Source organism: Eubalaena glacialis, chromosome 11 (assembly GCF_028564815.1).
Source record: "Eubalaena glacialis isolate mEubGla1 chromosome 11, mEubGla1.1.hap2.+ XY, whole genome shotgun sequence".
NCBI classification, from domain to species: domain Eukaryota; kingdom Metazoa; phylum Chordata; class Mammalia; order Artiodactyla; family Balaenidae; genus Eubalaena; species Eubalaena glacialis.
In genome coordinates this window covers 74102594-74130501 of record NC_083726.1, presented here as the reverse complement: position 1 = coordinate 74130501, position 27908 = coordinate 74102594, and the positions used below count along the sequence as shown (strand labels likewise).

Sequence of the window (27908 nt, the reverse complement as noted above, 5' to 3'; positions counted from 1 at the left end):
TTCCTGACCATTCAGACCATTCTGTGTAGGGACTATAATAGCTCTATTCTGCTGCACAATCCCTGAGGGGTTTACAAAAAAGGATAAAAATGGGTGTTTATAATGCTAGCTCTTCCTCCTGGAAGAAAGAGAGATCTTAGTGCTCCAAAGGGAAAATATAATTTTTTATGTGCTTAAAAATCAGCTTTATGGAGGTGGTACTGTATTCTGAAGTAAACCTTATGTTGCTTGCAGTTAATCGACATATAGAAAGTTACATCACATCAAAGTGTTGGTTTTAGCATGACCACCAACCTCTTTTTAAAAGTTATGGGAACTTATTTATGATTCTCTTTCTTCATCTATTACACATACTAGACTACTTAACACCATGAACCTGAAATCTAAGGTTGTATACTGGGCATTTTATTTATTTCATTCCAAAATTGAGGATAAAATATTTAATATTATATTTAATAGATATGGGTGGGGACTCATATCATTAACGATTCCAGTACTTTCCTTCAAAACAAATACATCTCTCTTACTGTCATTGGTGGTGTGTGCAGTGACTTTTTCCCCTTTAATTTGTGGAACCGCTGATAATTAATGGCTATATGTGGGTTCATTTAAACTTCTTTCAGAACGAGCACTTCGCCCAAACAGAATGTATTGGCGACAAGGCATCTACTTGAATTGGTCTCCTGAAGCTTATTGCTTGGTAGGATCTGAAGTCTTAGATAATCACCCAGAGAGTTTCTTAAAAATTACAGTTCCTTCTTGTAGAAAAGGTAAGGAAATTAATTAAAAACTTTGAATTGTACCACTAAAGAAATCTAAACTTTAAAAAAAAACTTTATAGTTTTGTGACAGAATAAGGTTCTTTCCAGTTTTGTGACAGAATAAGGTTCAGCTAGGGTGTTGATGAAGTCTTCTTTGGATTATATAGGCTGTATTCTTTTGGGCCAAGTTGTGGACCACATTGACTCTCTCATGGAAGAGTGGTTTCCAGGGTTATTGGAGATTGATATTTGTGGTGAAGGAGAAACTCTGTTGAAGAAGTGGGCATTATATAGTTTTAATGATGGTGAAGAACATCAGAAAATCTTACTTGACAACTTGATGAAGAAAGCAGAAGAAGGTATGTGTTGACACAACTTACAAATGTTTTTAAGTGATCCTTTCAATATTTGTGAAGTGAGGTTTGAAATAAATGTAAAAATTATTCTTATCCATAAGGGATGAGTTAGAGGATACTACATTCAATTGTAGTGACAGTTCAGAAAAATATATTTATTAACCAGTAAGATCTTATACTCTAGATTCAGAAAAAATGTTGGTTTGAGAGTTTGAATACTGGCTATTGAGCAACATAACCTCATCTGTGAAATAAGAGTACTGACCAAAACTACATCATAGAATTGTTATGAGGATTAAAATAGATGATACATGGAAGTAACTTAGCAACGTTAACCACAGGCTAAGTGCTCCAAGAATGTTGTAAAAGTAAAGAATATATAATTTCCTAGTCATGTATCAATAGTCTAAGGCAGTTCTGAATTCTACTTTCTAGTGAGTGAACCTAGGAATGAGTATTTAAAATTCCTAGTAGATAGGTATTAATTCAACTTTTAAAACTTTCTCAGAGTTTCTAGAGAAAAATAAGATTGGTAAGAAAACCTAAAAGAGTGATTAGAAATCATAGAAAATACATGATTATTTCTGTAAATCAAAAGGACAAACTTATGTACAACCTTAAAAGTTTGTCTTTAAAAAAAAAATGTTTTATGTACTTCTCAGGAGACCTCCTAGTGAATCCAGATCAACCAAGGCTCACCATTCCAATATCTCAGATTGCTCCTGACTTGATTTTGGCTGACCTGCCTAGAAATATTATGTTGAATAATGATGAATTGGAATTTGAACAAGCTCCAGAGTTTCTTTTAGGTAACTATTTTTGTTGGTTTGAGAACAAAAATTAGGGTGCAGCTTTTATTTATAATCTAGAAAATATTTACATATAATTATATTGTCATAGTTTTTAGTGTCTTCATATTTTTTTGTAATGTTTTTCCTTTGGGATAATATATTTTAAAGTAATATCATGTTGGGACTTCCCCGGCGGTCCAGTGGTTAAGTTTCTGCACTTCCACTGCAGGGGGCGCAGATTTGATTCCCTGGCCAGGGAACTAAGGTCCCGCATGTGGCACGACACGGCCAAAAAAAAAAACACAGAACTTTTGTAGGCCGGGTTTGAGTTGAGGATGGGACCACCATGGAAGCACACATATTTATGAAATATGTCCTTGCACTTGCTTTAATTGTCAGTGATAGGGAAGGCATTTAGGAAGTTTTCAATTGAGTAATGCAGCCATTTTTCAGTCGCAAAAAGAATAAGTAAAGGAAGAACACCTCTCTGTAGTCATTGTAGCAATTTTGTTGCTAAGTATGACAATCATAAATTTTCATTAAAATATTCACAAAAAGCTAATTTGAGATTACAAATTCAGAAGCATTAAATTGGTGATATACTCAAGTTCTAGACATTCCTGAGAGTACTTGGGAGCTATGGAGAGTATTGAGTTGATTTAATGTAAAGTATTTGAAGACAATTCTGACTTTACTTTGTGGAGTATTTGTTGTTGTTATGTGTGTATACATTTTATTTTAATTAAATTTCTACAGAGAGAATGACTAGACGATGTGTCAGGATATTAATATTATTAACAAACAATGTCCAAAATTTGGGATATGACATGTAGGGGTAAATAAACTCCTTTGTGCCTTTATTCTTTACATTGATTGGGAAATTTTGAATGATTTTAAATGCCTTTGCACTCTGGGAGTGAATATATTAGTAATAGTAGGCTAATGCAAAATGCTGAATTGTTAACACTGAATCTTAGATCTTAACCAACACCAAACTTGACTTGTGATTTGCAAGATACAGGCAAGTACCAGACATACTATTTTCTTTCTCTGAAAGAGTCTCAAGCCATCAGATACAGCTCCCCCAAATATACTCTTTTAGTGCACTAAGTTGTGTTTCAGATTAATGGACAAGTTTTGAGCAATGTTATGTAGAGATGTTCAAAAAGTTCATTTTTGAAGCACCTATGTCTTTCCACCAGTTTTATTGAGGTGTTATTGACATATAGCACTGTATAAGTTCAAGGTGTACAGCATAATGACTTGACTTACATGTATGGTGAAACGATTACCACAGTAGCTTTAGTTGACATCCATAATTGCATATATATAAAAAATAAAGGAAAAAGAAAAAAGTATTTTTCTTCTTGTGATGAGAACTCTCAAGATTTACTCTCTTAACCACTTTCATACATAACCTATAGCAGTGTTAACTGTAGTTATCATGTTGTACACTACATCCCTAGTATTTATTTACCTTATAACTGGAAGTTTGTCCCTTTTGACCACCTTCAAAAACACCTGTGTTTTATATTCTTTAATTATGCAGATAGGAAAATGTTTATAAGAGTGCTCCCGATTCTCTAGCCCCATTTCCCATAAACTCATAAATTCCATGTTTATTTATTGTACAAAAAGCAATCTAGATCAGGGTTTCTCAACCTCTGCACTGATGCTGTTTGGGACTGGATAATTCTTTGTTATGAGGGGTGTCCTGTGCATTGCAGGGTGTTTAGCAGCATACTTGGCCGCTACCCACTAGATGTCAGTAGTATCTCCTCACCCCTGTCTCAGATTTGACAATCAAAAATGTCTCCAAACACTGTCAAAGGTGGGGGCTGGGGATAGGGAGCAACGTCACCCTGGTTGAGAGCCACTGATCTAAACAAATCAGATAAATCCTTCTAAAAACATTTTACAATCAGAAACACCCTGGTATCTTTATGCTGGGATGATCTGGGGGAGGTCATTCATCTCCCTCCGTTCTGCATTTTCTTTGTCCGACAGGAGTGAATTTTAGGGCTTCAGTTAACCCTTTCCTTCCCAGATAGCAGTTACTATTAGGCAGTGACTAATATGACACATATTAATAGATTTGTGAATATTAATAGACTTGTTTTTGTAAATACAGTCGACCCTTGAACAACACAGATTAGAACAGTATGGGTCCACTTATCTGCAAATTTTTTTCAATAAATACAGTACCTGTATTTTTATCTTACAGATCTTTAACTAAATGTAGGGAAAAGTTTGTGTTCAATTAGAGATAATAGTGTGTGAAATCAAAAGAACTAGGGTTTGAGTCCTGATTGTATCCAAACTGTTTCAGCTTCCTTTCCTTGGGTGAGACATTTTTCAGTTCTTTTGTTTTTGAGGCAGAGACAGCAGTGTGCAGATTTTCCACTGCACTCAGGGCTTCTGCATTCCTTAACCCCATGTTGTGTGTTGTGCAGGGGTCAACTGAATATTTTAAAATACACATATATGGGATTTTGTTTGTCTATCTGAAGAGTTATGGGAGGGGGTACATTTCCTCTTTGAGGGACTATTTTTCCAGAGAGCCACAATAGAAGATACTTCAGTGGTATTATTTGTCAATTTTTTCACACCTTTGTGTCACAAGTACACAATAGCAGTCCTTAGCCTTATTTTTGCTCTTAGTTACCTGAAGGGTACGACAACCCATACTCCAATTTAATATGGCAGTGATTATGAAACAGGGAAGGGCTTTAAAAAATTAGAAATCTCTACTACTCCCACCTGAAATTTTCATGTTTCCCTAGAGTGTATTTCTTTTCTCTGCTCATTAAATTTTTTCTTTGTTGTCAGTAGTTGTTCAGATTGAAGGGAATCAGAACAGGACACGTCTATTATATAAGTCTCCATCTCTTCTTGTCTCCCTTACCCCCCCACTTGCTTTCCTTCTCTTTTCCTTCTTCTATGTGTCCAATCCTATTTTGAATCCAATACTTAACTGTTACTATAGCCTTCGTTTCCCCCTGAAACTCCATCTTAGTTCATGGAGTAGAAGAAGGAAGAGAAAGCATTAAAGGAGACTTGATTCAGTGAAACTAGTGAGTCATATTTCTCTTTGAAACAGATATAATTACAAAAGATACAATTTATTGAGTTTTTCTGTTGCACAGATTAACCTAAGTGCTTTGTACTTTCTTTTCAAAAGGTGACGGCAGTTTTGGATCTGTTTATCGAGCAGCCTATGAAGGAGAAGAAGTGGCTGTGAAGATTTTTAATAAACATACATCACTTAGACTGTTAAGACAAGTAAGAAATGCAACAATATTATTACATTAAATCATACATTGTTAATCTCCTGGAACTCTTGTTTTGTATGCATTTGTAATTACCGTGTTTTCCCCCAAAGTTTACTTGAGTTTAGTTATGAAATCCTACTTTTGTCCTTTCTTTATGGAGTGAAATAGGTTTCTCCTGTTGAAAAACAAAGACAGTATTCTGAGAATTCTTGTTCCAGGCTTTACAAGTACAGAAGAAAAGAGGGTACCTTTTTTGCATTTTTGTAATTTAAAGGAACCAAAATCCATACAACAGTAGTCTATTTAAAAACTTCTCTTGGCCTCAGTTAAGTCACACGTTCTTTTCTCAGCAAGCACCAATGTTCAGGGCAGTACTGTTGCTGATTGGTTTAGGCCTGTGTTATTGAACCAATCACTGTGATAATGAGCAGGGTATTATTTAAAATATCCCCACCTTTCCCTAAAGCTGAGATTGGGGTCAGTTCCCCTTAAAGTTCATGGGCTGCTTGGCTGAGGGTTGGATACCTCAGCAAAAGTCGGTACTGTTAGGAAGAGTGAAAGTTGATTGAATGCATAACCAAGAGTGGTCACTCCAGAACCCTCTCTTGTTTTGAATACTGGTGGGGATTTATTTCTTTTTTCTGAGTCTTTCCTAACAGCAGGAATGAGTGAGAGAGACAGGGTGAGAGGAGAGATAAAATCCATGTGAATTCTGCAGTCTTACACCAGAACTCAACCATATTTTTTAATCTATTCATTCTTATTTTTTTCTTGATTTATTACAAAAAAAATTGTGCCTGAATCTGAATCTAAATAACTTATGTAAACAAAAAAAATACAGTTACAATATATTAGTTACTCTGAATAATGAAAATAATTTCATGTCTGTGTAAAATATCCTGGAGTAATTTTGATTATTAGTACCAAAAATTACACTGTAGCTCTAGGAATAAGCTAATAAATATTTTGTATATAATATTTTGTAAGTCAGTGAACCAAATCTGAGCACAATCTCTTTCTATCTGTAGGCAGTTTGTTGTATTAATTGATTTTTCAGTCTTGATCATTAGTCTTCAACATGTTTCAAATTTTATGTAATGTGCTCAGGGAACCTTGTTGGAAATCAGAACACTAGAAAGGTTTATGGGACTGATTAGTGTATGGGCAGCTAGGTGAACCAAGGAAATGGTAGAAGAAATAGAAACAATAGAGTGTGTGTAATATGCCTCTTTAAAAAAAAAGAAAAGGAAAGGAAAACACTTCAGTGTTCAGTGCTGAATTTTAAGGGTCATTCTACCTGTGGTCATGAATCGGGGCTGGTCTGTTACACTCTTTTTGTTCCTTTCTCTTTGCAATCAGTGTGCTGTTTTTCTAGGATAGGAAATTTGGATTAGGCTCCTGTCTGTGCTTATGAAAGAAAACAAAGCTAACTTGACTTGTTCTCATCAGTTTTAGCCAACTGAGCTAATCAGACATAGAAGAAAAAAAGATTTTTATCTATAAGGAAGTATGATTGCAGTCTGAAGCCCGTGTTCTTGAAAAATCCCCTCTCAGGGCATTGAGCCTTTATTCTTCAGCTTGCAGAATTCTTCACACATCAGTTTCCCGATAAATGCAGTTGGCACTGATACTCCTTATCTTTGAAGCTGGTTGTTAAGAAGCAGAGCTTCTGCAGAAGAATCAGTTTAATACCACATAAGCTACAAATTTCAACTAAATACAGTTTCAGAGTAGAGTGAAATATGCAGAATAACGTGTATGGAATTCAAAACAACAGTATCATGAAAGAGGTTGTAAAGTCTCACATGATGTGGCCTAGGAATCAGATTGGAGACCTCTCTGTTCCAGCTAACTTCTTGGATTAGAGAGAGGTTGTTGCACCTGGTGATTGCTTTCTTTAGTAAGGGTGGTCCAAGGCAGGTCACTTTGAGGAAGTAAGAGTTTTGAGCTAAGATCTGAATGGCAAGAAGCCTTTAGCTGTGTGAAGGGTGAAGGGATTTCTAGGCAGAGGGATCAGCAAGGGCAAAGACTCTGTGGCTGGAAGGAAGGAGCTGGGTGTGTGCGGTGCTGGGGATTTAATGAACACCAGTGTGGCAGAAGGGTGGTGAATAAGGAAGAGAGAGAAAGGAGATGAGGTTTGAAAGATGGGCTAAGGCAGATCAGGTCAGGCCACGAAGGCTGTGTAAGTGCATGGGATCTTAATCTATTGGGTTGGCCAAAAAGTTCGTTTGGGTTTTTCTGTAACATCTCATGGAAAAACCCAAACGAACTTTTTGGCCAACCCAATAAAAGTAACAGGAAGTCATTAGAGAGTTTTCAGGCAGGGGCAATGCCATATATTTCTTTAGACTTAGACATTTTTCTCCAGAAAACTCTCTAGTCATTAAACCAGAGATAATAGGCAGGTTGCACCTCACGTGCCTCAAAGTGCAGTTGATTAGTAGTGGCTGCTCAGGATGTTGGGCTGAGAAGGATTCTGCGGCTAAGGAGGATTCAGTAGGTAAGACTGACATGACCTATTTGTGTGCCACAATGTGTGTCCTGTCCTAGCATTAAATGTTCTGATAAAGCAGAGCAAGTGGAAAAAGAGAACTTAAAATTTTAATTCAGAATATGGTTGCACAACCAGTGGTTTAATTCTGAAAATGTGGAAAATATAAAGAAGCTCAAAGAAGAAATGGAAAGTTTGCTATAATCCAGTGACTCAGGGAAAACTGTGCTCCAAGTGTTGATGGACTTAAGGAAGGAGACACTTGGGTAAAAGCTGATTGTCTATGATTCTGAAATGATTTTTGACTTTGCAGGAGCTGGTGGTGCTTTGCCACCTCCACCATCCCAGCTTAATATCTTTGCTGGCAGCTGGGGTTCGTCCTCGAATGTTGGTGATGGAGTTAGCCTCCAAGGGTTCCCTGGATCGCCTGCTTCAACAAGACAAAGCCAGTCTCACCAGAACGCTGCAACACAGGATCGCACTACATGTGGCTGATGGTCTGAGGTAATAGATTAGGTCATGCTGTTTTCTATTCAGGGCATGATGAGTGTGAGCCCAAAATTACTCTCAGACTTTGAGAAGAGCGCTTCCCTGTAACAATGTGTCCTGGTAATATTTCACAAACTATTTGGGTGTAAAACTACCATTTCGCTGATCAGATTTTATAATTTCATAAAATAAGAGTAGGAAGAGCATGCAGATCTCATAGCTAGCAGAAGTAGAGTTGGAACTCAGGAGTCCTTCTCCAGAGCCCATGATCTTAACCCTGTATTGACCTCCCTTTCCTAAAAAAATATAGGTAAGGCTTCAAAGTATCAAGGAAAGTGTCAATTATCATGGATAATTCTAATGAGGAAAGATGAGGCCATATTTCTGAAGGGGACTAGAGTGATTTGAATTGGGTTGTCCTGTAAGACCATAGTGTGTCTCAGAGGTGCACCCAGCCCCGTGGCCGGATGGCATCCGGACAGAGCCTTGGAGAGTGGAAAGGCCATGGCCTTTGGAGGCAGAGGGACTGTCCACACACTTGCTTTGATTTTATATCTCTGATTCTCTATTTTTTGTAGTCTCTAAACTGTGCCTAATACTTAGTGAATAGTATTTTGAGTTCTTCTGTAATAATTGAAGACATCCCAAGTTAAACTCTTGATTTCCCCCTTTTCCACTGCTCTCCATCTCCAGTCACCCACTTGTGTCACCTTGGAATCATCCTTTAGTCCTTCCTTTCTCTCACATCCCACACCTCATCCTTCAGCAAATATCTTTAGCAAACATATCTCAGTGCAGCTCCTTCTCCTAACTTCTCTCCCTCCCAGCAGTGTCTAAGCTGCTGTCGTCTCTTCTCGCCCAGCTGGTCTCCCTGCTTTCACTTTTGCCCCCCATATAACCTGCTTTTCACATGGTAGCCAGAATGATCGTTCTAACATGGAAGTTGGATCACATCTTTCTCCTGTTATCAACCTTCTCCTACCTCACTCTCTGGTCACTGTGCTCAGCCACTCGCCTCCCCGAGGCTTCTGGAATATGCCAGAGACTTTATACCAGCTATTCTCTCGGCCAGAATGTCGAACCTCCAGATATCCTCTTGGCTCACTTCTCATTTCATTCGGGTTTCTCCTCAGAGAGGGTGTCCCTGACTACCTTGTGTCTCTTTGGCACCTGTAGCACTTATCACTCCCGGGTATTCTTTATGTTTTTATTTTAAAAGTTTGTTTATTGTCTGTCTTTGCCACCAGAATCTAAGTGCCACGATAGCAAGGATTTTTCATCTTGTTCACCGTTGTACCCCAGCACCTAGAACGGTGCGTTCTCATTGCACATGTTGCCACTGGGTAGAGAGGGAGGAAGGAAGGAAGACAGTGCCTGGTGCATGGTAGCCACAAAGTGGATGCAAATTTCCTTCTCTTCCTTTCCTTCTTAAATAGTGTCTATTCCTTTCGAGCAGTATCCAGAAATGTAAATGGAATGGATGGTAAGGAAAACAAACACTGATCACAAATAAATAAAACTAAACTATTGATATATATGATATAACTATTAATACTGTATAGGGAATATAATAGGAGAATAAAATGAGTAGATTTCCTTTCCTGAAAGAGTCCGGAAGCTATTGAAAAACACAGATTATTATATGAAACAGGAATGCAAAGATTTGGATCTGGGTTGCTACATCTACTTTTGAACACCAGGGGGAACCTTGTACTAAATTAATCTAGATAAAGTGCAACTATGTCTTATGTATTGGTCATTTTCCTTGATTAAACCGACTCCAGGTCCTGGTTTTTCCCTAAATCTTCCACATAATTCCCAAAGTGCTTATTTATAAAATGAATAATTGATTTTTAAAAAATTCATCACTGGTTGAAAGACCTCATCTCTTAAATAACTTGGAGACCTTACTTAAAATAACAAATCCAGCAGTTTCTGATAAAGTAAATGAAATCTCATCATATTTTCCTGTCATTTGCCTGATCTGTTCTCAGCATAATGCCAAGGGAGCTTTCTGGGTCTTGTGCTACAAGAGGCTAGTAGATTTCAGTAGCAATCGATCTTCTCCCAGCACTAAGTATATTTAAAAATCTCAGCATTAGGGTTTGTCTTCCCAAATATATTTTAGCACAGAGCTATAACTATGGAGGTAGAAAGAGACAATAAAGTCGCACGCCTCTGCAGTCCCTTAAATGATGGAGCTGTTTAGAGTGACATACAAGAACTTTCTTCGTGTTACATATTTTCTCTTTTGCAGTCTTGCTTTCAGCTATTAGCTTACACCTCTAACTGTCTGCTGCTTTGAGTTCTTTATTATAATTCTCAACTACCTTTGAAGATATGGTCACCTCTATTTCCCATAAGCTTCTGTGTTTCAATATTTTCAAAATTGAATTTGCTTTCTCTTTTTCCTTCCACCATGAATCTGTTCTTTATCTTGTATCTCCCATTTGCCAACAAAAGTCTTCGTAGACACATCCACAGCAACCCCCTCTCCCACAAAAGTAAGTACTCATTTGTCTGCCAGGTCCTTGACTATTTTACATCACCTTTTTAATTGATTAATTTATTTTTATGCCACTAGTGCTGACTTGGTCCGGTACCTCCGGGGAACTATCAGAACATTTCTGGTATTATATTCTTCTAAAATAAAAATCTACTTATGCTTGAAATTCCCTGGCATTCCAAGTTATCTGCAGAATACATCTAAACTCCTTGGCCATAGCATCAAAACTCTTTATGTATGCCTCTAGCCTGCCTCTCCAGCCTCCTCCCATTCCACTGCCCTCGTTCTAACCATGCTGAAGGGCTTGACTTCTCACTGACATCCATGTCTGTCTTTGCATTTGTCATTCCTGTCTTTTCAAAAAATTGTCTGCCTAGAGAACTCATTTTCCTCTAGAATTTGCTCACATACCATCTCCACAATGATGTCTGACTGCACCATGAAGAGCTGGTTTGGCTAACACATGTTTCTTGAGTCTCCATGCAGGACTTTGTGCTGGCTGCTGAAGAAGGAAAGATAGAGATTATATTGCTCTTATCAAGGTTTAAAACTTATAGTCTAGTGGGAGAGTCTGCTTTGCTATCTGTACCTTTATGCTTTTCTTCCTCTGGCTTCCCTAGCATTTGGTACTCATCACATTTCTGCAACCTTGTTTGAGCACCTGTCTCTCCTAGATTGTGGCCCCTCAAGAGCAGGGAGACAAAGATGACATTATATCCCCAGTGACTGTCCCTCATAGATGCCCAATATATATTTGTTAAATGAATGAAGGCATTCTATTTTTAGAGTAATTCTCTTCAGGATGAGATAAGGTTTACTTTAAGTTATAAGAGTTTCTTAGCAACATTGATGATAATCACAATTTAAAAATGACTAGCTGAGTTTAGACCAGTTTGTTTTAATAAAATATTTGACACTGCTCGCTGTCATGTAATACATAAATTATGGCTGAATTATTCTTAGTAAGACAAGATCTGTACTTGTTAATATTTTAAAAGCTATTCTGCTATTCTATTAAAAGCTATTAAAACTGCACTTTTAAGATTAAATTCTATAACTGAACATTTTAACTAATCCAGATAATCTTTCCCTCCCACTGACATAATTTCAAATTAAGTTTAACTAATTTTTTTAACCTTTGGAAAGTATTCCGAGAGAGTCTGTATTCTATAAATATTCTGAAAGAGGCATGCATTATGAAGGATTTGGATGCTATTCAATTATGCATGACTTGGGTTTAACTTTTTTGTTCTTAATCTCCCAGCTTTTCTCTTCAGCAGGGCAAAGTAGCTAATGGCTTTTCAGTAAGCCCTTAGTAAATTTTTCTTTTAAGCCCATAACTTATTATTAAGGTCAACTTCATTAGTACATCTATCTTACTTTTCAACCAAAAATATGTTTACTGAAAGGAATAGGCCTAATGTCAAATGTCTTAACTACATCCTGGAAGAGAAAGAATCTTCTCGTGCATTAGTTGATGCAGTTAAATGATACATACACTCCCATCAATCAGTGGAAAGTTCAGGGTATTGCTGCCACTCTGCTCCTAATCCCCCTAGCAGTGATTGGTATTAGGTAATGGAGTAAATATTTATTGATATAATGTGAACCTAAACCAAAAGCCACAAACAATGGATTTAAATTTACCTCTATTAAGTTCTATGAAAAATTCTTTTTTCAAGGTAGGACATAATGTAGTTGTGAGATCATGTGCAGAGCTATGGCAAATTTAATGTCACGGGGCACAGTAAACAGAGTGGGGGAAATCTGAATTTTGCGAGTGTGTAAGGAAAGGTAGTAGAGTTACTTTAGTAGTTGGGACAAAGTAATAGCTCTTCGACCATGTTTCCAGAATGGACAAGACCTGGTTGAGATGAAAACTTTTTATTTTTTATATTAACTAGTTTTTATTCTTCACCTACAGTGAGCGTCCAGCTCTAGTTGCTGATGGTTGAATGAATCCGTTTCTAAAAGGAAAGACTTTAAAATCCCCCATATCACCTTTCCCAAGACAATGTTTTACTCATTCCAACTCTCAGTCTAAAACGTTCTTTGATAATTTATAACAGAATTGGGTTTTAAAGTAAATTACATCTTCAAACGGTACAGTATTGATAGCTAGAAAAGTCTTTTATTTTGATTTATTACTATTGAAAAAGTAGAAAATATTTTCCAAAAAATTAGGAAATAGTTTAGTCAGAAAAAAATAAATGTCAAAGGAGAGATGGAATAGAGAGAATTTTAAAAGCTAAGAAAAACTTCTCTGTGGTTTTAAGAAAATTAGAACTTAAATGGGAGTTATAACAAAATACTATCAATTCTTATTTAACATATTTACATTTTAAACTAATTAAAATAGTCACATGGTATTGAGGGAATTCAGAATTCCTTTTAAGTAGTTATTAAAGTGTACAAAAGATAAGTCTTCAAAAATTGGTACTTTGCTTAAAGTGGTTGTGCCTTAAAGTTTAAATCACTTATCAGGATTGACATGTCTTTTTGTTTGTTTGTTTTAAAAGCATAAGCTTGCTCTGTAATATTGGACTTGTAGGTTTTGATTTCCTTCTGCAATATCTCTTAACTTTGAAGGTGAAACTTAGCACAGAATTTTTGATGCTTTGCGTAATAAACATATATATTTTTAAAAATAACGACAAAATTTATTATGGTGTAATCACATTTTAATAAGGTTTCCTGTGCATTTCACGGCAGATACCTCCACTCAGCCATGATTATATACCGTGACTTGAAGCCCCACAACGTGTTGCTTTTCACCCTGTATCCCAATGCCGCCATCATTGCCAAGATTGCGGACTATGGGATTGCTCAGTACTGCTGTAGAATGGGGATAAAAACGTCAGAGGGCACACCAGGTGGGTGAGAAAGGTTTGTGTGATAATTCCCTCTTCAGAATGGATAACCACTGACTTCAGTTGTGAGTTCAGGAGAATCAAGAGAACACTGTAGCGTATCACACTGTGAACAGATATTTGTTGTGACCAGTACGTGAATAATTGTGACCAGTACATTTGTGATTTTGATCATTATATCCTGTAGGGCAAAAAAATCAACTGATGTAGTTTTCCAGGGTAAAAAACAAATTAAAAAAATAGAGTATGTTTTATGTCAAGTTATATTTTTAAAAGTTGGACTTCTTAAAAATGTTTAAATACTCCAGAGGTGGTGAAAAGGAACCTCAAAGTTTTAATCTAGCTACTGTTAACACTTACCTAAAAATGAGGCAAACCAAATTCAGGTTCGCAAACCCTTTTTTGTAACTCTGAAACCCAAATAACTTTGAAAATCCAAAGTTTTTTTTTATAACTGATTCGGTGGCAAAATCTGACCCGATCGAATTGATCCTTGTTAGGATCTTTATTTTTCATATTCACTGTGAATGTGTGTATGTTTCACAGCAGAAATATAAACATGTTTGTTTGAGTACAGGGTGCTGGCTCTGATCCCACTGAAGTTTTATGTAATTTGTTATACGCATTATTACTAACTTTCTTAAATATGAAAAAGTATAAATTCCTAAATACTTCTAGCTCCAAGAGTTTCAGATAGGGACTTTGGGACTGGAGTTCTTAGTTGCACTGTTCTTGATACAAGCATACTTTCTTATTCTTTTTAAAAAAATTTTTTAATTAAAAAATTTTTTTAATTTTAATTTTATTGGAGTATAGTTGATTTACAGTGTTGTGTTTCAGGTGTACAACCAAGTGATTCAGTTTTACATATACATATATTCATTCTTTTTTAGATTCTTTTCTCATATAATTTACCACAGAATATTGAGTAGAGTTCCCTCTACTATACAGTAGGTCCTTGTTGGTTATCTTTCTTGTATATAGTAGTGTGTGTATGTTCATCCCAATCTCCTGATTTATCCCTCCCCATCACTTTCGCCTTTGGTAACCATAAGTTTGTTTTTGATATCTCTAAGTTTGTTTCTGTTTTGTAAATAAGTTCGTTTGTATAATTTTTTTAAAAATTAGATTCCACATATGAGTGATATTATCTGAGATTTGTCTTTCTCTGTCTGACTTACTTCACTTAGTATGATAATCTCTAGGTCCACCCGTGTTGCTGCAAATGGCATTATTTCATTTTTTTATGGCTGAGCAATAGTCCATTGTATATACGTACCACATCTTCTTTATCCATTCCTCTTCCTTATCCATTCCTCTGTCGATGGACATTAGGTTGATTCCATGTCTTGGCTATTGTAAACAGTGCTGCAATGAACATTGGGGTACACGTATCTTTTCAGATTGTGGTTTTCTTAGGGTATATGCCCAGTAGTGAGATTGCTGGGTCATATGGTAGTTCTCTTTTTAGTTTCTTAAGGAACCTCCATACTGTTCTCCATAGTGGCTGTACCAATTTACATCCCCACCAACAGTGTAGGAGGGTTCCGACTGGTACAGGAATTTAAACTTCAAACATTGAACTTTGTTTTTCTTTCTTCATAATTTATAGGTTGTTAATACTTCAATACTTAAAAGTACTGTAGTGTCTCTATTTGTATAGCAATATGAGTCATGTTACTATGTAAAATGAAACATACCCATTTTGCGTACTGTTATATTTATGGTCTCCAGAAATCACAGGCATCATTTTCTTACCTTAGATTTTAATATTGCTTTTAAGGGTCATACCCAACTCTTTTTTTTTTTTTTTTTTAAACATCTTTATTGAAGTATAATTGCTTTACAACCCAACTCTTTTTTTGTCATGCCTGTTGTAATACTCCTATTACTTTAACTGTAAACTGACTTTCTACCAGTGAAAATTCTATTTCCTTTGTTCTTGTGTTTTCATGATCTTAGACATGTTCTTTCCCCATGGAGTCCTCCCTCCCTTTCTCAGCTCTCTTTCCTCTTCTAGTATCAGATTCTCAACTTATCATTAGTAAGAAACAGTCATAGGGCAAGTAATCTGTACAGACATCTTGTCTTTCAGATTTCAGTTTGAGTGGGAATAGAAAATTGAAGGGTTGACATCTGATTAGTGGGGGGCAGCTCTATCTCTCGAGAAATCTTACATGGTTAGTTATTTGTAAATAAAATTACAGGTGGCTTTACATCATCTTGATGATTGCAGCTCAATTAAAACACATTCTAAAGACAGAAGAAAGTACTTTAGAGGATATCTGACTAAGCAAAATTGTTCCCTACCCTCTTCCCCTTTCCCCATTTTTGTCCTTAGATAAGCAGATGGCCCCAGCTTCCAATGCCTGGTTTTATATTTGCTCCAAATACATATCCTCTCTTTCATTTTACATGGCTATCTGTTGGAAGTAGAGTGTGCATTCTCATAAACATTTCAAAGTATATTTTCTGGCTCAAGTGTCTCTGGGTTGTTCAATAATAATAAAATAATTATCTCTTCAGCACCTGCTGTGTCCCAGGCTCAGGGCCAGGTACATTAGACACATGGTATCCCATCCTCATGCCAGGGCTGAAAGTTAGCTTTTATCTTCTCATCTATAAAATGAGGAAGCTGAGGCTCAGTGAGATTGTGTAACTTGCACAAAGTCATGCAGTAAGTGGCCAAGATAAAGCTCAGTCTAAATGACATTTGAATCCAGAGCTATTTGGCTTTAAATCCTATACAGGCATACCTTATTTTATTGTACTTTGCTTTATTATGCTTCGCAGATGTTGTGTTTCTTACAAATTGCAGGTTTGTGGCAACTGTGCATCAAGCCAGTCTGTCAGAGCTATTTTTTCAACAGCATTTGCTAACTTTGGGTCTCTGTGTCACATTTTGATTATTCTCACGATATTTCAAACTTCTTCATTATTATTATATTTGTTTTGGTGATCTGTGATCAGTGACATTACTATTGCAAAAAGATTGTGACTTGCTAACAGCTCAGATGATCGTTAGCAGTTTCTAACAATAAAGTATTTTTAAATAAAGGATTGTACATTATTTTTAGACATAGTGCTATTGCACATTAATAGACTACAGTATTGTAAACATAACTTTTATATGCACTGGGAAACCAAAAAATTTGTATGACTCACTTTATTGCGATACTTGCTTTATTGAGGTGATCTGGCACCAAACCTGCAATATCTCCAAGGTATGCCTGTAGTCGCTCTCCTGGATCACATGCAACTATGACATATACTTAAAGAGGTTTACTTAACCTTAGTTATTAAAAATCCAAATAAACAAAGCAAAATGACAGGGCCAGAAACCACAAATATTGTCAAGTACAGGTTTGGAAGAATAATCTTAGAAGATGGGATTCCACAGGCCTCGTAAACCCACCTAGAAATGGGCACATGACAGCGTTCTTCTCTTGGAAGATCTGCTCATTACTGTCATGTCTCATGAAGGTGGGCCAGGCCACTCATCTGGGGCCTGCAATTCATTCCCCCTCCCCCCAGCCACGTCACTGTGTTCGTGGAGAGGAAATCCTGCTGTTGAAGCCTCAACCCCCTACTTGGCAGTGGACCTCTCTAATCCTTGATTGTGCTCCCTCAGTGGGCTGGGTCAGCCAGCAGTCAGCTCATTTCAACTCTGTTCAAACTCATGGCCCTTCATTTTATGTGTCTTCCTGGTTTGGGTCAAAACCTGTCTATAGTTCAATATCCAACTGATTTTTTCATACCAAGCCAGATACTTGTTCCTGACCCCTTTTAATCTGCTGTATCAATGTGCAGTAACACAAGTATGGAGAAAGATCATGACAGGGAAACCCAGAGCCCGATTCTTTCTGTTCTGCCCACTCTTCCCCCAGGCTGCTTAATACATGGTAAGCATTTTTCCTTGCTATATCTTGGACCTTCTCTTTATCATTACTGTATTTATTATTGTTAGAGTACTTCTAATCACCTCAGCCCTAAACTCAAATTAAAAATTTTAAATAACAGTAATTGTCACCACTGCTGCCACCATCACCAAACTTTTCCTTCCCCAGAGCAATTATGTTTGAGAAGAAAATCATTCCCTCTCATATGATTTTAGTTCTCTCCTTGTCTTTTCCTTTTTAATGGATCTTTCTGTAAATGTTACACTTAGAAACTTTATGAGAAGCAAAATATAAGGTTTAACTTGGAAATTTTAGAGAAACAAAAGACCATGTGTTTGTTAAACTTTTGTGAATTTTTATACTAACTCTTACTGTGGTGCATTAACCCCGTGTGTGCATGTGAGTATGGGTTCATTACTGTTGTCTCAGGGAAGATGGTAATGGGAGCAAACCTTTCGTGGCACGAACAGAGTGCTTGTCTCATGCTTAGCCCTTTGCAAAGGTTGATTATCTCATTTAACCCTCATGACCCTCTGACATGAGTCCTATTACTATTCCTGGTTTACAGATAAGGAAACTAAATAAAGCTTAGGGACCATTAAAAATGTCTATAGGGTCACATAAGACACAAACCCAACCTTCCTGAGAACACAGCCCCTGGCCAGGTACCATCACAGCTGGAGCGCAAAGGTAGAAACAATTCAGTTATTGGCAAGTACCACAGCACCCTGTCTGTCTACATTTTCAAAGGTAAATATGGGATGGAAACTTTCAACTTCAAATAATTTGGAGAGATTCAACTTTAACTCAGTCAAATGGGTATGTATGTATTATATCCTGTTAGTAGCAACGGTTAATTCTGGGTCTTATGACAGTTACACTGTTGACTGAGATGGATGCTGACTGATGGCTTTCACCCCGCCAACATCCACAGAAATACAACAGTCTTTGGGTAAACAAAAATGTTATTCTCTGGTTATACCTATCATCTGATAGAAATTATGAAACGTGCTCTACTCAGACTTTTTGGAAAGTAAAAAGAAAGTATATGTTTCTGTGTACTTTGTGATATATAGTCAGACCTAATTTATAAATTTCTCATGTTTTTGATCTATGGATCTTTTAAATGCAGACTTATCTGAAAAAGTATCTCTAAATATAGTTTTTAGACAAATGCATCATATTTTCCCAATTATTTTAACATTGTAACTTGTAATAATTCTCTAAGGGAAAAGTATTCTTATTTTTTATTCATTTATTCATGCATCTGGCAATAATTTATTGAATGTTTACCAAATATCAAACTGGCGTCACTACTTAATAGTTGTGTGGTGTTCAAGATTCATTTTCTGGGGCTCAGTTTTCATTTCTGTAAATTGTGACGAGAAAAATAATGCCTACCTCAAAGAGTTGTTTAAGGGTAAAATGAGATAACCCATGTAAGTAACATAGAGAAGAGCTGGCATGTTGCAGTTGCGCCAAGTGTGTTAGCTGTTTTAGTGGTGAACTTGGAGAATGGGCATGAATAAATGTAAATTTTAGCCTCCAGAAGCACACATTTTGCCAGGAGAAACAGGGATGTAAACAATAATCATAAAGCATTGTATCAGTTTCAACAGGAGATCTAGTTCAAGGTACAGTGATAGCGCAAGGCGCAAGTGGTTAACTGAGCTATGGGTCGTCAGGACTTCCTTCATAGAGGAGGTGACTCTGGAATGACATCTTAAAGGAGAAGTTTGATGTTTGAGTAAATAAATAAATAAGTGGGAGGAGACATTTCAGGCAAAATGTGCTAAGGTAGAAAATGACCTGTCTCATTCCGATAACTGCAAGAAGTTCCGTACGGTCTAAGTGACGGATGGAAGATGGAGGATTCTTTGGTTATGTTTTTCCATTCTGGCTGTATATTAGGTAGCATGTAGGGCTTAAGGGATATATCCCCTGGGGTTGTGTCCTTTACAGTTGTATTTTAGTAGGTGTGGAGCAGGGGCTCTCAATGTGGCCACATGTTTGAAGCTCCTGGAGGACTTTCAAATGTATGGGTAGCAGGACCCCATGCCCAGGATTCTGATTTAACTAGTTTGGGTGGAGCCCAGACATTGAGGTTATTTAAATGATCCCCAGGTGATTCCCATCTCTTCATCATATAAATAGTGTCATTGCCTCTATAAATCAATTATAAGATGGGCAGCTCAAATTTTGGTATTGTCTCACATTGGGGAAAATGTTATTTGCAGAAAAACTTTTAACAAGATGATTAGCATTTACTCTAGATTTTGAGAGTATTAGCCTGTGATATAAACAAAAAGTTATGAGAGTGAGTAAATATGAATAGCATTTAGACTTATGTTCAAATAAAAAGAGCAAATGCCTATTTTAAATTAATCTTTCTCAATGGTGCACATTCTAGGCACCGCAGTGGATTCTGGAGATAGATATATATGACCTAATGACTATTGGCTGTCTAGATTCTGTTAAACTTGGGCTATGAAGTCAGAGTGTCTTAGTTTGAATCCTTGCTCTACCACTTACTAGCCAGGGCTGGAGAAATTACATAATTCCTTTCCTTGGTTAAACAGTAGTACCTAATAATATCTGTTGTAGGGGATTGTTGTGAAAATTAGATGAGGAATTCATGTAAAGTGTTTAGCACAATGCCTGGCACATTTCTTAGCTGTCTTTGCTTTCCTGGACTCTCTGCTCTGTCTTCTTAACACAGGGGGCCCCCTTCTTAACACAGAAGGCTCTGTTTGCCTTCCCTTTCCCTGTCCTCTGAAGGGCACTCAGAAAACTCATCTTGTTTGTTTGCTCTCTCTCAGAAATCACTGTCTTGTGTTCCTGGTGTCCAGAGTTTCATCCATGTTGTCTAGTTATTTCATTGTTTTATGCAGAATGGTAAGTCTAGTCCCTGTTATTCTATCTTACCTAGAAGTAGAAGTGATACATGTTTAAATAAATGACTTATTTGAACACCCTAATACAACAACGTACATTTAGGATTTTAGTTAGTACTTAACATTTGTAGTCTTTGAGGGACATCAATGCTAAACAGGGTATCCGTGTAGTACAGTAGCACGGTCCATACCCACCATAGATCATTCACAGTATTAGATCAGGTGACAACACTGTCCTTTTGTAAACAGGCAGGAAATGTTTCTATTTCTAGCCTTCCAGTGACAAGTAACATTAAAAGTGTTCATTTTCATCCCAAATTAAATTCAGTGGTGAATACATTGAGTAGCTTGAAATGTTATTCTTCCTGTTACTACTATGGTGACAAGTATACTGAAATATAAGGCAAAATTTTTTGAAGAAATTGCAGTTGCTTTTCCAGGGAAGTCCTCAGTGATAAGCATACACGTAGAGTAGCTTGGAGGATCTTATGGTTTAGATTGATAGTTAAATGTTATGTTGGTAGCTTAGGTCTTGATGCCCTCAGTCCCCCTCCCCTCCCCATTTTGGTTGAAAGACTCCATGATGTTTTAAATTAAGATTTGATTTGCAAAACATAAGGTTGTGAGTTGAAAGCAGCAAATGCTATTGAGCAGGTCAAAGGATGTGTTTCTAATAAATTAGTGGAAATAATAACACTCTGGCAACAAAGAGATATATCTATATCTAGATTTAGATGTGCTCGAGTGTTTTATATACATACTGTATTGTAAATTCTGCGTGTTTGTTTTCTTTTTCTACTTAATATTTCAGGGACATCTTTCTGTGTCAAATATCAGTTTTAACAGTTACATAATATTTCAGTAATTTACTTAACCACATCTTGATGTATATTTAATTTTTTCTAACTTTTTGATATATTGAAAGGCTTTAATTAACAGACTTGTAAATTAAAAATTTCCCATTTATGAAACTATTTTTAAACGTTAAATTTCTAAAAATCATATTGCTGGGTAGGCATATTTTGAATTTTGAAAGACTAATTGCCTTCTAGAAAGGTTTATCAATTAAAATTCCCTCAAAACTTGAGTTAGAGCACCTATTTCCCATTCTGGGTTTGTTATTGTTTTTAATCTTCATGAAGTTAATAGTCAGAAAGTGATAATTTAATGTTTTTATTTTTCAAATATTTATATATAGAACATAGGTGGTTTTCCTTAGATTGTTGACTATTATAGGTAATGTTGAAATTACTTTTTTTTTTCCTGAAGTGATTAAAAATGATTTATATCTATTGCAAAATGAAAGGTTTTATTTTTCTTTAAGAGAATTTCAGGCATGAACTTACACCTGAGAGAGAGGGCTTTTATTTGTTTTATTCGAGGTTTTCTTTTTAGTGTTCAGTTGGGTTCAAGGAGCAGAATCACAATTCTTGGAATGATAAGGCCATTAACATTGCAGCCAGGTTAAAGTGAGTTGGAGTGAAGTCTAGAAATCTCCCTCCTGTCTCCTCCTCTGTTTGAAACACTACTCTGGGAATAGTTATTACTAAGAATGATGTAGACTTTTCCCCCCTCTTAGGCTTTATTTATTTAGTTATGAAATATCACTTAATAATTTATTATTGAATGTTTATCCTTATTATTCTTCAAGATCGACCTTGGGGTGAAATGTCCTGGGACAGGGCTGTTAATTGACTTGATTAAGATGTCTTCTTATAGAGATGATGTGGCCTGTTCAGAACTCATCTTCCTGTCTCTTCATCAGCACATATGCCTATGTATATACCTCCCTGGGTGTATAACTTCTGGGGTTGGGCATATTTATTAATATGTCTGCTTACTTTCAGGGTTTCGTGCACCTGAAGTTGCCAGAGGAAATGTTATTTATAACCAACAGGCTGATGTTTATTCATTTGGTTTGCTACTCTATGATATTTTGACAACTGGAGGTAGAATAGCAGAGGGTTTGAAGTTCCCAAATGAGTTTGATGAATTGGCAATACAAGGAAAATTACCTGGTAAGTTTTATTTTATCTACAATAAAGATTATTATTATTTTTTAATAGTAGCAGCTTCATTTCCAAGTTATTTAATTGTAGTTATATAGTAATTCATTTCACAGCTGAAAATTTTTTTAGTGCATGAATATTCTTAAATTCTGTGACATTAATAAAATCATATGAGAAAGATAGAAGTTATAGAGCTTCTTTTTAATATTCCAAATATTGATATATTTGGTATTATATTTAGAAGAATACTCAGAAAAGGAAATACTATTAGAACTCTAGGTTTAGTGACTTTTCTTCTTGTAAGGAGTTGCTAAGTGTCCATTAGCTTGGGATATTTTCATTTTCTTGGAGTGAAGTAATTTCTATGCAGGAATGGAAGCTTGAATTATTTACAATAATAATTTTTAGTAGTAAATATTAGTAAGAATTAGTAAATGAGTATTTAATGAGATCAAATCTCATTTTGAATGGTTGCCTCATGCTTTAAAGAAATTCTAGGACTTTGTCATTCATTCCTTAACTCTGCAGTTCTCATTCTAAAGTATTCTTTTAAATATATTTAGTTGTTTCTCATATTTTCTGCTTTTCTTTTCATTTAAGAAAAGTTTTGAGTGTATACTATGTTCCATCTACAGGGAATACAGCTTTAACTATCTCCTTCTGGGGGACCTTTAAAGATTCCCAACAGAAGGAAATCTATTATTAGTTGACTAAACTTTGTGCACAATCTAGGTCATCTCCCTCATTTTATCAGTTAGCTTTCCAGTGAAAGTTTTCAGGTCTGTATTCTACACCAATCAGAAAAATGGCATACCTCTTATAAAAAAAACAAATGTGCACAAAGTGACTGTGGGGGCCATTTGGATTAAATGCTTGTCTACATTGAATATTAAAATAAAAAGTATTTGCAAAGAAGTCTATTATATGAACAAAAGTGTGTTCAAAGTCTATTTGAAATGAAGGTATGAAAGGAAAATCTATTTTTATTCAATTGGTATTTGTGTCTCTTTTTATACTGTAAAAGTTAAGAACTCATTCTTGATGTCTAGTGGAGATAGTTAACAAAATTAGCTTTAAGAGTGATAAGCAGATTCATGATATATATGGGATTATAGAGATACGTGGTTCCTTTGCAATGTCTGGACCTTTCATACACATTGAGAAGAAATAAAACAATTGTTCTGATTTGTCCAGTGTTTAAGCGTGATATGTTTTTTAATGTTTTAGATCCAGTTAAAGAATATGGTTGTGCCCCATGGCCTATGGTTGAGAAGTTAATTAAAAAATGTTTGAAAGAAAATCCTCAAGAAAGACCTACTTCTGCCCAGGTACTTGTGTAGTCAAAATTTATCAATATTTTGTTCAGAACATCAAAAAATATACATGTAATATTCAAATATATATACTCAAACATATAAACACACACACACAGTTTAAAACAGTTATAAAGCAAAACTCCACTATCCCCTCACTACCCCAGGCACAAAATAAAGGGCCAACACCCCAGAAACGCACATATGCCTCTTTCTGATTGCATCACCCTCTTTTCCCTATAGATGTAGCCAGTCTCCTGGTTTTCATGATAATCATTGTTTTTTTTTTCTTTTTATGATTTTACTACCCAGTTTAGTTTTCCTGTATTCATAATTTATTTAAAATGGAATCATAGTCACATGCTGTTCTGAGTTTTTTCAGTTGTTCTCCCAACATTATTTTGTAAGCTTCATTCATGTTGTTGAACATAGCTGTTGATTACTTTCCCTACTATTCCATTCCATTGTTTGAATGCACAACAATGTATTTACCCGTGATCATATCAGTGGGTGTTGGTATTGTTTCTAGTTTTTTGCTATTATAAATAGTACTGTTTTGAGTGTGGTCGTACATGTCGCCTAGTGCAAATTGTATCAGAATTGCTTTGTGGTATCTAACCAGGAGTTGAATTGCAGAATCATGGGATATGGGAATATCTAAATCATTTCCTGAAGAAGTTGTACCAGCTTAACAGTTCCATCACCTGTATATTAGGGTAGCTGTTTTTTTAATATATTCTCCCTAAATGTTATACTATCTGACTTCTTAATTTTTTCCAAATAGATTCAGTCTCGTGTATTGATTTACATTTTCCTAATTACTAATAAAGATGAGCATCTCTTTATATATTCATTGGTCATATATATATATTTCCTCTTCTGGAACATGCCTGTTCACTATTTAGCCATTTTTCTATTGAGTTGTTTGTGTAAAAATAAAATTTAAAAAGCGCTTCTTTATACATTGTATACTAAAACTTTGTTGGTTATATATGTTGCAAATTTCTTTTCCCAATTCCTGGTTTGCATTTTTGTTTCCTATAGAGTGCCTTTTGATTAACAGAATTTCTTAATTTTAATAGAGATAAATTTAACAATACTTCTTTTTATGGTTATTAATTTTAGGGTCCTGTTTTAAAAGGTCCTTATCTCTCTCAGAGTCACAAAAATATTTACCTATGGTTTCTTCAAAATGTTTAAAAGTTTTGCTCTTAATAGTTAAGTTCTGAATCCATCAGGAAATGACATTTTTATCTAGATCCAATTTCCTTTTTTCCATATGGGTAACCAATTTTTCCAGCTTCATCTATGAAATTGTTTCTTCCTTTGTCTTCTACTGATCTTTTTATTTTCCATTTCCACTCTGTAATATACACTCAAAGATAAACACACACACATTCTCTTCCATTGGTCAATTTACCTGTTCTTCCTCCAGTACAATCCTGTCTTAATTCCTGAAGCTTTATAATAGTCTCTTTCCCCCCTTATTTTTATCCTTTAGGAATGCTTTAGCTGTTCTTCAGTCTAGTTTTTCCATATAAATTTTTAAATCACTTTGACAATTTTTATGAAAAATTCTATTGTGCTTTGGATTAGACTTACATTGAATCTGTACCCAATATCCTTATGATATATTGTCTCTCTGTTCTTGAATATGGGTTATCTCTGTATTTAGGTCTTCTTAAGTGTCTTTCAATAAAGTTTTATAATTTTGCATACAGGTCTTGCACATCTTTTTCTGGATTATCTTGCTATAAATTGCTTTACACTCAATTCCTGGCTTGAGATGTTTTTGAATCACCCAGGTGATGAGAATCTGGTCTACAAATCTTGAGAGCAAGCTTATTAATTAATAAACAGTTTCTCAGGGTTCTTTTGCTCTCTCGCCCTGTGTCTGTAAAGTCCCAAGGCAAATTTCCTTATAAACCAGTGAGAGTGGGAGTGTGGAGTGGCTTTATTTCTGGTTCTCATTTATTCTAAATATGCAGTCCTTTTGGGATCCCAGTTTTATGGGAACAAGACCATTAACTACATTCTCCACTTTGGGCAGGCCATAAATTTAACTCTTTCCCACTGGCCTCACAAGGCATTAAAAACCACACATCAATTTTGCTTCAATAGACAAATGCCTAAAGGGAAAATTGGGCTTCAGGGTTCATCTGACCTCTCTGGATTCTGTCTTTCATTAATATTTTGGCCTGATAATTCTATATGGTGTTGCCATATCTTTAATGTTTTTAAGAGATTAAAAAATAATTTCTTCAGCATTTTAAGTTGTATTCAGCTGGAAGTTTTGTCCAAATAATCTCTTCCACCATATTATTGGAAACAGAACTCTTACTGTGTTTTAAATGGAACAGATTTTAATAGATCAAAATAAGAGCTGTTTTTATGTTGTGGACTCTCAATTTTGTATAATAATTCACTGAAAAATTTTTGTTCAATTTTAAATTTCCTTCTCAGAAATAGCTGAGGACATGTATATACTGCCTTTATCAAACATCATATAATCATCTTGACTACTTGCCTTACTGGCTTTTTAATTTTGGTTGCTACCAGTGTTAATTACACAGACTTTAAAAAAAAAATTATCAAAGCAAAATTTTCCAGAGCTTAATTATTGTTTTACTTTTTCTTCTTTTAATTTTCACTTATACTTCACCTGTATTTTACAGATTACATAACAATCTTGGGGGGTTTTTTTAGCACATGACAGTTTTCAAAAACTTTCACATACCCGTTTAGTCTTTAAAATACAGTGTGTACTAGGCAAGGTGGGTAAACTCATCACCTTTGTTAGATGAGTCACTGGGAGAAATGGAGCTCTCTTGGGGCCTCGTGAGTGGCAGGTAAGTGGCTGTGACACGGGGCTCTAATTCCATTTTCCTGACCCCTGGTTCTGTTTCCTTACACTGGCCCTCTGCCATCTCTTTAGTTCGTTAGTGCTTGAAGGAAAAATATAAAAACAGAATCTAGAGGTGATTTGTGAGTTTTGTTACCAAAATCAAAATGTCTTTTCCCTTCAACTGGTAGAAGGTCTATTCTATTGTGGGCTCTAATGTTTATCTTCAACATGATGCGTCTCTGCAGTATGAAACTGAATGAAGAATAGCTCCTGACTCTGCTAAATTTCTGTTCATTTGGCACTTTTGAGAATTTCTTTTCAAGTTACAAAACATACCATACGTACAAAAGTGCATATATCATGCACAGTTTAAAAATAAGTATTATCTTAATATCTATAGTTTGATTGTTAATCTTGTTGCTCCGAATGGGTCACAGTTTAAATAACAGATTTAGGTTTAGTGCTATAACATTTAATACTACATTATTCATAATGATATGATCTTTCAAGAGGGCATGTGTTAACCTGATGTGTGTTATTTTGTTATTTTTTAAACTTTCTCAGGTCTTTGACATTTTGAATTCAGCTGAGTTAATCTGTCTGATGAGGCGTATATCAATACCTAAAAACTTTACTGTTGAATGCATGGTTGCTATGAATCATAACAGCAAGAACGCAAGCATTTGGCTGGGCTGTGGGCACACTGACAAAGGACAGCTCTCCTTTCTTGACTTAAATACAGAAAGATACACTTCTGAGGTAAGTCCAAATACCATTTAAATTAGTGAAACTCCAGAAAACTCACTTTGCAAATTATTTTAAAGCATGTACCAATTGAAAATTACTTAGGGGTACTCAGTGTGCAGGTGCGAAGGGTCCAGCTGGGACCGGGGGAGGACTTGAAGAACCGGCATTTGGTTTTGGACACAGCTATCTGGGTTCAACCGCTGGGCAGAACCTTTTGTCAGGGGCCCAGCCAAGAACCAGGCCCGTGAGATTCCCGAGGGTGTCCATGACTTTCAAGTGGACTGCAGTGACTGGTTCTTTAAAAAAAAAAAAAGTTACTTATGAGGAAATAAAATAAGAGGTAATACAGGAGTGTTATTAAATTAGCTTCCTGTTAGGACAAGTGTATTCACATGAAATGAAGTAGTGTGTGTTTTGTTTTAAAATCACAGTATATGTGTGTCTTAGGTCAGGAATGCTAGAAACACAGCCTGAAACAGAGAATCTTATATGAGTGATTCAAGGAGAGAGAAACTTTTAAGGAGGTATGGGAAGCCACATAGATCAGGGGAAGAAGCTTAGCAAAAATGTAGTGTCTGAGGAAGTCTAGCCTCAGTCTTTACCCACAAGAAACTCTGGAATGTGAATAACGGCACAGATTTATCCCTTCACCAGACAAGGGGTCC

General features: G+C 35.9%; 1 protein-coding gene across 2 annotated transcripts in view; it reads left to right on the top strand.

The window, feature by feature from the left end:
* The window catches only part of LRRK2 (leucine rich repeat kinase 2), a 159409-nt gene that overhangs the window by 119551 nt on the left and 11950 nt on the right, over positions 1–27908 (top strand). For both annotated transcript variants that reach the window (XM_061206211.1, XM_061206210.1), the window contains 9 exons: positions 624–770; positions 929–1120; positions 1780–1926; positions 5090–5190; positions 7985–8175; positions 13379–13539; positions 22177–22347; positions 23566–23666; positions 27061–27255. In XM_061206211.1, the coding sequence (XP_061062194.1) occupies positions 624–770; positions 929–1120; positions 1780–1926; positions 5090–5190; positions 7985–8175; positions 13379–13539; positions 22177–22347; positions 23566–23666; positions 27061–27255 (1406 nt within the window). The remainder of the gene's footprint in view (positions 1–623; positions 771–928; positions 1121–1779; positions 1927–5089; positions 5191–7984; positions 8176–13378; positions 13540–22176; positions 22348–23565; positions 23667–27060; positions 27256–27908) is intronic.